This window comes from Myxocyprinus asiaticus, chromosome 28 (genome assembly GCF_019703515.2).
Source record: "Myxocyprinus asiaticus isolate MX2 ecotype Aquarium Trade chromosome 28, UBuf_Myxa_2, whole genome shotgun sequence".
Classification (NCBI taxonomy): Eukaryota; Metazoa; Chordata; class Actinopteri; order Cypriniformes; family Catostomidae; genus Myxocyprinus; species Myxocyprinus asiaticus.
The window spans coordinates 33,818,686-33,830,836 of NC_059371.1; the positions used below are offsets into that span (position 1 = coordinate 33,818,686).

A 12,151-nucleotide genomic window follows, 5' to 3' on the forward strand; every position below is an offset into this window, starting at 1 on the left:
CTTTTTTCACAAAGTGGTACAGACATAATAACTGTTGAACATGTGGTAATACTGTGATATGCACAGAAGCAACCAATAGGAATAATCAATACAACAAAACAATCTACACGCTTGTAATGGCACACACTCACTCTCGTGTATGTAGGTAATGCATGTTGGAAAACCGGGGTACAACGTTCAACATCTTCCCAACTCTACAGTGTTGTTCTAAGTTCACATTACACTCTGTGAGTTTGCTGATGAAAGAAAGATATATGCCTCCACGTATGTTTGTCTGATTGTGCAATAAGCCCAAACTCGATCACAAGATGAGAAGGAAGGTCACAGAGTTCAGAAAGGCTCAAATCCCTGGACCAAAAGCAATCTGCTGTCTCAAAGAAATTCTTTTTTTTTTTTTTTTTTTTTAAAGAAAAAAATAAAATAAAAATCATAAGCAAATGTTTTGTAATGATCTGTTAGGCTGGGCATTTTGGTCATGGACATCCCCATTTTAAAAAAACATCTAAAAAAAATTTAGCATGTTGGAAATTACATTTTGAAAGACAATATATCAGCCCCTATGATCCATTTCCATCTAATGGAAGAAATTTTACCATTTTCAGTGGGTTAATTTCTGTATGAAAGAAGTACCATGCACTGCCCTATACGTAAAGGTAACCTAAAAACTTTGCACTAAAGCAAAAACCTAATCAATTTAAAATGAAAGAACTGAATGGATTATGAAATCAATGACAACTGAACTGGACTACAAAAGAAATGGAAAAAATATATGCAGAGATTCTGAATAGGCACAACACAGATGGGGATTTTCTCAGTGGCATACGTCAGAAAGAGACTCTCCAGGAGCTGGATTTTATATGCTCCAGCCTATAGAACAATATACATAAGACTGTATCTGACAAATATCTACATTATTAATAAAACCTAAAAAAAACCTTTACTGGATAACATCAAACTTTTTCACCATAATGACAATAATTAACCATTTAATTATCTTCATTCATTTATTTTACTCACAATTAACACATCACCAGAAGCATGATCGATTATTTACAAAACAAAAATGAGATTCAGAAATACAAAAAATGGCAAAGTGAAAATTAAATTTACATGCAGGAAGAAGTTCCATGAAGTTCCTTCAATAAATTGAATCCAATAAATTTAAGCATGATAACATTGTTCACAATGAAATGAATGTTCCTATGCAGGTTGCAAGGAATAAAAAATAAATAAAAAACTGAAATCTGGCAAGATTAGACGCTGTTTAATGACTAGCTTGTACAATGGAATAGTACAAAGCTCCGCCTCCAAGCCTATTACCTGCTTGGCATGCAAAACAAGGGTGAACAAGGGTGAACCCGGGTGAAACACCAGGGTGAAAATTGCATCAGGGTGAAACAACGTGATACTTGCCGAGAGAGAGCAAAGGTCGCCATAACGTTGCCAGATAGCGGTCTCTAATGGAGTCTTTTTAAACTTCTGTCATAAACATAGGCCTTACTTATCTGCTCATGGAATCACCTCAAATTTTAAGACTTAGATAAAACATTTCACATTTGTTAATGAAAAAAAAAAGAAAGAATTGTTTTGTATAAAGTATTTTAGCAAGTCAGTTGCTACAGCTTGGCTCACCTGGAATAGTTACAAAAATATTAACTTATATCAGGACGCAAATGCACAGTGCAAACACACCTGAAAAGCTGGAATGTTACGTTGTGTAACGGTTTCACATGGAACGAAGCATAACAAAAATAATCAGGTAATAATGCCATAAAGGAATAAAACACTGAAACTAAACAAAAAAAAAAACAAAAAAAATTCAGTCAATTCAGTCCAGCACCTATAAAAAAAAAAAAAACATTCTGCATTTCAAAGTTTAAAAAAATACAAATAAAAAATTCCTAAAAGATAGGTTTGCACATCAAAATATTTTAGCTTGTTGCGTTTGAGCATTTCCCATTTTGTTTTAAGCTGCTTACTTTATATACATCCTCTTTACTAAAACAAACAAACAAACAAACAAAAAACAACAGTAAAATGAGTTAACATTCTTCATTATAACTGACTTGCAGTTATAACTCCCTCTAGTGGTATTCTTGCATGTCTGCACATGCAAAGTGCTCCCAAGTATTCTGGGTTCAATATGAGTTTAGGTCAATTAACAGCATTTGTGGCATAATGTTGATTACAACAAAAATGAATTACGACTTGTCCCTCCTTTAACAAAAAAAAAAAAAAAAAAAAAAAAAAACTGGGTTACAATGGAAGTGAATGTGGCTAATCCGTAAACATTAAAATCCTCAGTTTCAAAAATATAGCCACAAGACATAAACCATATGCGTGTTAACATGATTTTAGCATGATAAAATCGTCTGCTAACCTTTTCTGTGCAAAGTTATATCCACTTTTGCAATTTCACTGTCATGATGACGTAACACTATAAACCCTAAAATGACCCTAAAAGTGTTGATTTAAACAACTTTACAGCTCAAATAATACAGGAGTTTTAACAGAAGAATTGATGTAAGTGCTTTTATGAAATTATAAGCCTCATATTTCTGCCTTTAAATCTTCAAAAAATTGTCCCCATTCACTTCCAATGTAACCTCGATGTTTGCTTTTCTTGAAGGAAAAGGAGGGACGAGCCAAAATGATTTTTTGTGGTAATCAATATTATGCCACAAATGTTATCGATTAAGCTGAACTTGTATTGAACCCGGATTATTCATTTAATGATTGTTCTCATGGGCCTCAGCTGTTTTCCAGCAGGAAGCTCATATTCCGAGGGTCTATTCCATTCTCCTCTTGCGTTAAAAGGGAATAGAGGCGGGCTGCTGTGGCCCCATCCCTCTCGCGGATGCTCCATCGTCGCAGCATGGCAAAAACCCGCTCGGTGTGCAGCTTGTTATCTTCCTCTATCTGTTGAAGAGTGGTGGTGCTCATTTCCAATGCCATAATGCCCACCTCCCTCCAGATCTTCCCGATGTAGCGGGCCACTTTCATCATTTCCCTCTCGGTCACTATCCTGGAGTCTATGGGGGAAGAGTTACGGAAAGCAAAAGTGATGGTTTGGTCATGAGGCTGTTACAAAAGATGCAAATGAGAGGTGTGTTTGCAGATGACTCACTGGTTATGCATGACTGCTCCTGGAGGACATCGTTTTCCAGCATCTCTGGCTTCCTCTTTGCTGTCGTCTCTGATAAAGACCCAAAAATACTAGAATTATTACTAGAAATAAGTTCAAGTTTATTTCCTATATAACACGTACAAGTACAGGTAGTGGAATATTGGAATTATTGATGCCGCTCTACTCAATAGTATCAAACATTAAAAGCCTAAATATATCTGATAAATAATCTGAAAATAAATAAAGCCCTAAACACAATTAAAAAACAATCTTAAACAATATACTATGTGCAAATTAATTAATTACACAATTAAAATTATAAGACAGAATTATAACGTATGTATTTTAAAGTTTGAAGGCAATAATGGTATGTAAAAAACACAAAGGTGGCATACTGTTCTACTGTTAAATAAAAATATTTTATTATATTTCTCATTCTATTTCCATATATAAAACTACAGTATTAGCAATACAACTGCATTATTATTTGGAGCAAAAATGTTTTTGTATTATTGTATATATTTTCCCCACTTTGTTTACTGTTTATTTTTTTCAAAGAAGACACCTGTGTCATATATTAATAAAATTCATATACATCTGGGACAAAATTATTGCCATTAAATATCTTTATATATTTTTAATCAAGCACCATTATTGACTAAAATTTGCATGTGTATGCTTAACAATGACCTGTGTGAGAGCATACCTGAGGTTGTTTGCCTCTTTCGTTTGTTGATCTGCAGCTTTTGAAGTAATTGTAGTTTCGGAAATGTCTCTTGCATGTCTTGCCTTTTCAGCAACCTCAGGAAACTCAGCGCACGTTTGTTGTTGCAAATCACATAATCCAAGATATCCCGTACCTGCCATGATCGTTTGTTTATGTCTTTAATGTTGTTGTACTGATTATTGGACAATATGCCAAGAGAATGGCAATGCTGCAGCAATAAGTCTGGATCTTCCATCAGGGCGTCCATTAGTTCAGGCTTGAAACTCAGGATGAGCTTGGTGCCATCTACTGGTCCATCCATTGCCTGTTAATCCTTGGTTAGGGATGTGAAATCTTCTTTACAACGTTTTTGAAACCAAAGATTCAGGCTATAACAAAAATTAAATTAGAAATATAATTAAGGTATAAAAAACAGTGTGACGTTTCTCAACCTACACTGAACTGGACTATGGTATATTGTGTGGGTGTTGATGAAGCAACATCTCTTAACCAAATTAACTGGTAACAAGAGCACGTGGCATCACCTTTCACATGCCAGTGCAAAAAAAAGTCTCCACACATCCACATGAATAAACAATTTAAAGTGGAGTGCACCTCATGTGTTCATTATTATGCATTACAAGCTTTGCATTCATTTTATTCATATTAAGACATCACATGGACAATTTTGACATGTATGAAACACAGAAAATGTCTGAACTAAAGAGCATGACTAAAACAATTCAGGTGAGAAAGCATAGCCTTAAAAATAATCAATGTATTACGCTTCTATGAGACTCAGCATCACTGAGCTACAGGAAGTGTGTTATCTTTCTGTATGAGTGCCTATGTTAGGAATGAAACACTATACTGCGTGCTGCATACTGAGCAGTAAACACTGTTTTCTACGTACTGTTTTTTATTAGATAGGATTTTAAAGGGATAGTTCACCCAAAAATGAAAATTCTCTCATCATTTACTCACCCTCATGCCATCCCAGATGTGTATGAATTCTTTCTTCTGCTGAACACAAACAGAGATTTTTAGAAGAACGTTTCAGCTCTGTATGTCCATACAACGCAAGTAAATGGGTACCACAATTTTGACGCTTTAAAAAGCACATAAAGGCAGCATAAAAGTAATCCATAAGAATCCAGTGGTTAAACCTATATCTTCAAAAGAGATTTATAAGTGTGAGTAAGAAACGGATAATTAAGACCTTTTTTACAATAAATCTCTACTTTCACTTCTTTTGTTTTTGGCGATTCACATTCTTTGTGCATATCGCCACCTACTGGGCAGGGAGGAGAATTTATAGTGAAAAAGGTGATATAAATATTGATCTGTTTCGAAACCACACATTCGCCATTTTCATCCAATTCTGCATATAAAAAACAAACAAAGAAATTCTTGTCCATTGCATTGCAAGAGTACACTGCAAGGACACAGTATTCCTCACAGTGTACTCATGTTGTTCACTGCACCTTTTGGCAAATGTAGTAGGTCATTCGGATGTTGCATGCATACAGACAATTTGCATACTGCACACTGTATGCATCCTGCAGAAATAGTAGTAGTAGTATGCTATTTTGAACCACTGCATCCGATTGTTGTTTTGCAGATGCAGGTGCTCTTTGCTTTTAGACTTGCAAATATGAATTATGTATAACTTTTCAACCCGCACAGATAATTCAACAATTCTTATTTTATACCTATTAATGACGTACAATCTCTCTTGATCTTATCTGTGGGGACTTTCCACAGTGTAAGCGCTTCACTGCTTTAGAAGCATCTCTGTTTACTTTCAGAAAAGACTATCAAATAGGCTACATTGCATTATATTAGTAAAGAGTTTTTGGCTTATTTGCACACCAGCCACAGAATACACTGACCCAATTTCAAGTTCATTGCTCCATATCGATCGTTTGACTTGCATTTTATTGTATCACGATTAAAGCGGTCAGAAGAAGCGCGAAACGTAAAAGAACAAAGAGAATCTCATTTCATCTGTTGATGCGCTCGCGCGCTCACTTCAGATCCTCTTCATTTTGAAAATTGTAACAACGGTTCGCTGTTTTATGTCTGCACGTGCTCTCTTTGTTTTTAAAATAGATGTTATTGTGACGTAGAAACTGAAAGGATACAATGCAACGCGTGTTTTCAACTAGAAAGCACCAAACGGAAGTACTCTATACGTACATGAGAGAAATAATATTTTATGTTACATTAAAGTAAATTTTGTTTACCTCAGTTTGCTGGAGGGAAATTTTCCTCATCCACACCACCACATCCGTAAGTAATTTGATATTGATATATGTAGGCTACTACTTATGCCCCCGCCTGGGCAGAGAGTGCAATACAATTTCATTTTATCAGGATGTAAACTTTCAATATCAACAACAACTCGTATAACCCCTCTTTACAACATTTCCATATTCTAGAGTCTTAACATGCAGAACTTGAACTCTCAGATTGACCCATGATTTTGTGAAGTATACTGTATATGCTACCCAAGAATGAGTCATGAATGAGTGTGTAATGATGAAATCACTCTGCTTATATGACAATAATTTATGGTAAGCTATGATGACATTCATTTTGCATTGGTGCATCTTTCATGTCCACCTTCTTTGGTAAAACGTAGCTTTGCACTTTTCTACCCTGCCTATAATAAGAAGGGGAAAATAGCTACAGTCAACCTTTGACATTCATAATCCAACACAGAACTGATTGAGAGTAAGAAAGGAGAAATATGATAGTAATATTGGAGAGAAATCTACAATTTTTTTTTTTTCTTGTGTAAAAGAGGAAGGCAGGCTACATTAAGCTGGGCTGTAAAAGTTAACATGGTAACTTAAGGGGGAGTCACGTGACGCCATGCAATGTTCGGACGTGTGAACGGCGAGCTTTGCGCACTTTGCTAGTTTGAATACTTTTCATGTCATAATCCGGTGAGATTCGATACACCCTGATCCATAACTGTTCTAGGAAGACAACATGTCAAAGAATTCAAAATCCTCGGGCTCTGGAGACATTAAAAGACAGTCTGCTCGCCATAAGTTGGAAATCGAGCGAGCTCACAGGGTTCTGGTGCGGAGATCCACTGAGGCCCCGATCAATTCTGGCACAAATTTCTGAGATCATCCGATAAAGATCTTGTGTTACGTGAGGCGAGGAGTAAAGGAAGGCTTTCTTGGAAGAACCACAGCATTTTCTTGTTCCCAGACTTTGCGAATTTGACAAGAGAGAAACGTGATCGATTTAAGGAATGCAAGAAACTTTAACATCAAAGGAAGGTCACTTTTACACTGATGTTCCCGGCCAAATTGAGAATAGATACTAAGGATGGGCGCAAAATATTTACATGTCCCCAGCAAGCATTGTCCTTTATAAAGTCAATGACTGAGTAAGTTATTTGTGGTTCTCATGTTGCAGCCAAGTGAGCCTGACTCACTGAACATTCACTTGACCGTCTGAGGAAATTGAGCACCTTTTTTGTTTCTTTTTGTGCTGGTCCCGTCTGGCGGCTGGAGTTGTTTTGGTAGCAGCACTCCTTTGGGACAGTTTTGTGGATGAATCTGCATGTTCTTTGTGCTTACGCCTCCTATTGGTTTGAGTTTGTTTTATGGAGTATTTCTTGCAGGACATTAGAGTGATTGGGTCATCTGTTGCACTCATGTAGCAGTTGAATGGGCCGGCTCACTGAACATTCGTTTGACTATCTGAGGAAACTGAATGGCCCTTTTTTATTTATTTATTTTTTATATATATCATTTATATAATATATAATGTGTACAAATCTTGGTCTTACAGATATTTGGAAACTTTTGAATCCATCCGGTAGGGACTATACATTTTTTTCATCAGTCCATAAGATTTATTCTAGAATCTTTTTTTTATATCTAAGTCCCTCATTTCATCTGTTGTTTATTGCTCAAGTGGAAACATCTTAGTCTCAGATCACACCCTGGTGAGTTTAGAGGTGTTACCACATGTGGAGAAAAGGAAATCATATAGTTGGCGCTTTAATGTATCTGTGGAGGTGAGGGCGTGGTCGAGCGCCTGTCTGGGGAGACAGAAAGCAGTAAGGACATCCACCTGAGATGAAGTGTGACTAATTACCATCTCTATGTTCACAGTGAGAGTCGGGGGAGATAAAAAGACGGCCACTTCACAGAGAGAGGAGAGAGACAGGCAGAATCTTCGTGTCTGTTCCCTGAGGGAGAGTCTTGTGTTGTGTGAAGCTGAAAAGCAGACTGTTTATTTGAGAGATGCTGTAAAGCCGTCTTATGTTTTGAATGAAGCTGTACAGTGATTGCTGGTTATTTGTGAATAAAACGGACTCACGTGAACTGTGGAAACTGGTTCCTGCTTCCTCCTTTATCTGCCCAACCTGAACCTTTGTTAAAGTATCCCTTTTGCAAAATCCTGAATTCCAACAAATGTTAAAGGCTGAAATCAATGTTTATATGGAGACCAACTGGTCCTCAGTATCCTCTGTGGGCGTGGCTTGGGAGGCACTTAAGGCGTTTTTTAGGGGTTGGATCATACAGAATACCTCATTCATCAAAAAATCCAAAGCACGAGAACTCGTGGAGTTGGAAGGGAATATTAAAAGTGCAGAGGCAGAGCTGAAGCACCGAATGTTGTCTGATGGCCTCAGAGAATTGACCCGATTGAAATACAGATATAATACTATTTTGTCGCGGAAGGTGGAGTTTTGGCTATTCAGGGCAAGACAGTCATACTTTGAGTCAGCGGACAAAGCAGGGAAGCTCTTGGCTAGATATATAATGCAGAGAGAGTCTTTTTCTAGCATTCCCTCAGTGAAATCTGCTGGTGGTGAATTTTTTACCTCAGCCATTGATATTAATAATGCTTTTAAAGAATTCTGTCTTGATCCGTATAGCTCCACGTCTTTGTCTACTGATGAAGATATTAGAAATTTTGTGGAACCATTAGAACTCCCTAAACTGACGACTGACGATTCTGAGATCAACTTGGAGGAGCTTGGCGAGGTAATTAAGGCCTTGTCTACAGGCATGGAACCGGGGCTAGATGGCTTTGTTGCTGAATTTTTTTTAGATCTTTTGCTACAGAACTGGCTCCACTTTTGTTAGAAGTTTATACGGAATCATTAAAGAATGGGAAGTTTCTGCCAACCATGACACAAGCCCGGATCAGTCTGATTCTTAAAAAGGACAACGATCCAAGCGAGTGTAAGAGTTACCGTCCAATTTCCCTGATCCAGCTAAATGTAAAAATACTGTCAAAAAGATTGGCTAACCGATTAAGTAAAGTTATGACATCTCTTATACATATAGATCAGGTGGGGTTTATTCGAGGCCGCAGCTCTTCTGATAACATTAGGCATTTCATCAATATTATGTGGTCAGTGGCGAATGATCCGGTCGCTACTGTCTCACTTGATGCCGAAAAGGCTTTTGATATGGTAGAATGGTATTATCTTTTTAAGATTTTAAAATATACGGGTTTGGGAATACTGTTATTGGATGGATTAAGTTACTTTATGGACAACCGGTAGCGGCGGTACAAACAAATGGATTAATTTCAAATTATTTTACTCTGGATAGGGGCAACCGGCAGGGTTGCCCTCTTTCCCCATTATTGTTCTGTTTTGCCCTGGAACCAAAAAAGGAAGATGATTTTCCAGGGGTGGTGGCGGGAGGTGTGGCGCATAAGCTTTTGCTTTACACAGATGATATTTTATTATTCGTCTCCGACCCCACTAGATCTATGCCTTGCCTCCACAGAATTATTAATTCCTTTTCTCAGGATACAGAGTCAACTGGTCTAAATCCGAAGCTTTGACTCTGACAGCATACTGCCCAGTAACGGCTTTTCAGCCGGGCGCCTTCCAGTGGCCCAAACAGGGCATTAAGTATTTGGGCATTTTATTCCCAGCAAATTTGTTAGATTTAGTTAAGAGTTAATTTTGACCCCTTTATAAAAAGGTTTTCGAGCGATGTGGGCAGGTGGGCTTCATTACATTTATCTATGATTGGGAAGGTTATTGTTATTAAAATGAATTGTATTCCAAAATTTAATTACCTGCTACAATCTCTCCCTGTAGATGTCCCCCTCTCTTATTTCAAGCAATTTGATAGCATAGCGAAGTCCTTCATTTGGAATGGTAAACGTCCCAGATTACATTTCAATATGTTACATAAGCCGAATGACAAAGGTGGGCTAGGCCTACCCAAGATTTTGTTTTATTATTATGCATTCGTCTCAGACATTTGGCTCATTGGACGCTTCCACCTGAGAGAGCCCCTCCCTGGTTTTGTATTGAACAGGAAGTTCTTGCCCCTATTTCACCATTGCAAAGCCTTTCTTTTAAACTAACCGGAGAAGTTAAGTTACATACCCGTTATCTCGCATTTGCACTCGGTATGGACAAAAGTGTCCAGAGTGTTTAATTCTGACATTTATTTAAATGTTGCCTCAAGCATATGGCTGAACCCAAAATTATGTATTAATAAGTCCCCTTTCTGCTGGTCAGAGTGGATTGTGAGGGAGGTTAATACGCTCGGTGACCTATATGAGAGTGGAGTGTTGAGATCCTTTGAAAATATGGTTCAACATTTTAGGATTCAAAGATCTCAGTTCTTTAGGTATTTACAGCTGCGCCACCTGCTCTGTACTATTTTTGGGAGTAGCATACACCCCCCTAAAGCGGCAGATACTATGGAAGTGGTGATTACTGCTTTTGGAAAAGGTCATGAGGCATCAGTGTATTACTCCTTGTTAATTCAGAGTCTGGGGGACGGAGCTTCAACTTTTCTTAAGAGATTATGGGAGAAAGATTTAAACTTGGTACTGGAGGACAGAGTGTGGGCTAGGATTCTAAAAAATGTCAAGTCTACATCTAGAGATGCAAGGGTGCGTCTGATGCAATTTAAGATTTTACATCGAGTATATTGGACCCCCTCTAGATTATATAGGCTTGGTCTTAGACACACCCACCTGCTGGCGATGCCAATCAGAAAACGGGGACATAACCCATGTTTTTGGGATGTGTTAAGATCCAAGAAATTTGGTTGAGGGTTCAGAGCTTTATGTGCGACGTATTGAACACTCAATTTTCATTTTGCCCCAGACTCTGTATCTTAGGCGATGGGGCATTCATTAATATTGGGGTTAGTCATTTAAAAAGTTGGGTCCTAGTCTAGTTATAATCGGCAGACAAATTATCCTCAGGGGGTGGAAGTCGGCTGGGGCACCCTCTTTTCGGGAGTTGTGTGGGGAGATGGGCAGGGTGGCAGCATTTGTTTTTAGAAGGCTGGGAAGTGGGTTGTAAATGTGGCTGTTTTGGAGGGTTCTCGGGGAGGGGCAGTGGAGAGGGATTTCTAGTTTAGATGTGTATGTGCATTCTTGTTGTTTTTTGAAAGTATACTTTTTTTTAATGTTTTTATAATTTATGTTCTAATTTTTGGTGACCACTGTATTTTTAACATCAAACTTTCCATTTTTCTTACACATTTTAACTGGGTCTTTATACATGAGAATATGTAGCTGCCTTTATATTTTACAAAGGGGGTCCCTTGCAAGAGGATCATTATTTTTGAGGGTCCTTGGCATCAAAACGTTTGAAAATTCCTGCCACAGAGGTCCTTAGTGGGTCCCACTTTATTACTGGAGCCGGGACAATATTTCATAAATGTAATAACCAAATGACAAATTTAACATGTATATAAATATAACAGAGTTTATCTTTTTATTTTGACTTGTGCCATTGCACAAATTACCAGAAATGCATATGTTCAACAAGGAGAAGGGGTAGGGGAAAAAGACATTTAAAGATACAGTAATAGGACAAATAACATGCAGAAACATGCTAAAAGAATGGAATGCAGAGCCTATTCTCAAGCAAGACTTCCATGTGACTGGGATTAATCAAACTGGTCCAGTGGGCCTGAAGACACCTTCATGGAGAGGCTCCTTTGTGAGACACCACTGGTCTGTGGATCAGTCCCACTGTTTCTAAACAGCATTTTATTTTTCCAATGTTAATATATTTATGCACACATTTTGCAGGCATTTAGGGTAAATCCCCCAACATTTTCTTTGTGTAAAGCTCCTAACATTTTCGTTGTGATCAGTTTTCTGCTATACTTTCTTATATCTCAAGTGAACCCAAAAGTAACACATTTTGATTTATAAAGGCTCTTTTTTTATCTAATGATCTCATCTGAAAGAGGGCGTGGCTATAACTCACACTTCCAGGAATCCAATAGCATTCTCACAGACTGCTTACAGGTCCTGTTGACTCAGAGTTGAGAGTCTGATGAATTGGA

The 12,151-nt window shown here is 37.7% G+C and overlaps 1 protein-coding gene across 4 annotated transcripts; it reads right to left on the bottom strand.

Annotated features, from left to right (window-relative positions):
* Positions 1–998: 998 nt before the first annotated feature.
* LOC127419500 (uncharacterized) lies at positions 999–12,098 on the bottom strand. Of its 4 annotated transcripts, none has more exons than XM_051660938.1 (5): positions 12,073–12,098; positions 4,818–4,856; positions 3,834–4,222; positions 3,128–3,196; positions 999–3,032 (listed from the first exon to the last, which is right to left on the bottom strand). In XM_051660938.1, exons 3-5 carry the CDS (start codon positions 4,153–4,155, stop codon positions 2,752–2,754), a joined length of 672 nt encoding a protein of 223 aa, XP_051516898.1. In that variant the 5' UTR covers positions 4,156–4,222; positions 4,818–4,856; positions 12,073–12,098; the 3' UTR covers positions 999–2,751. The 4 variants fall into 4 exon arrangements, with proteins under 4 accessions (XP_051516898.1, XP_051516897.1, XP_051516896.1 ...); XM_051660937.1 differs by lacking the exon at positions 12,073–12,098 and adding an exon at positions 6,080–6,145 and having other exon boundaries at positions 4,818–4,853; XM_051660936.1 differs by lacking the exon at positions 12,073–12,098 and adding an exon at positions 6,080–6,143.
* Positions 12,099–12,151: the final 53 nt, after the last annotated feature.

What these genes read in the sequence shown, in the direction of transcription:
- LOC127419500 (XM_051660938.1), bottom strand. Translation starts at nt 4,155, where the DNA reads ATGGATGGACCAGTAGATGGCACCAAGCTCATCCTGAGTTTCAAGCCT. An exon ending in AAAGAGGCAAACAACCTCAG is followed by an intron (nt 3,197 to 3,833) that starts GTATGCTCTCAC and finishes GGTCTTTATCAG; the next exon opens with AGACGACAGCAAAGAGGAAG. An exon ending in GGAGCAGTCATGCATAACCA is followed by an intron (nt 3,033 to 3,127) that starts GTGAGTCATCTG and finishes CTTCCCCCATAG; the next exon opens with ACTCCAGGATAGTGACCGAG.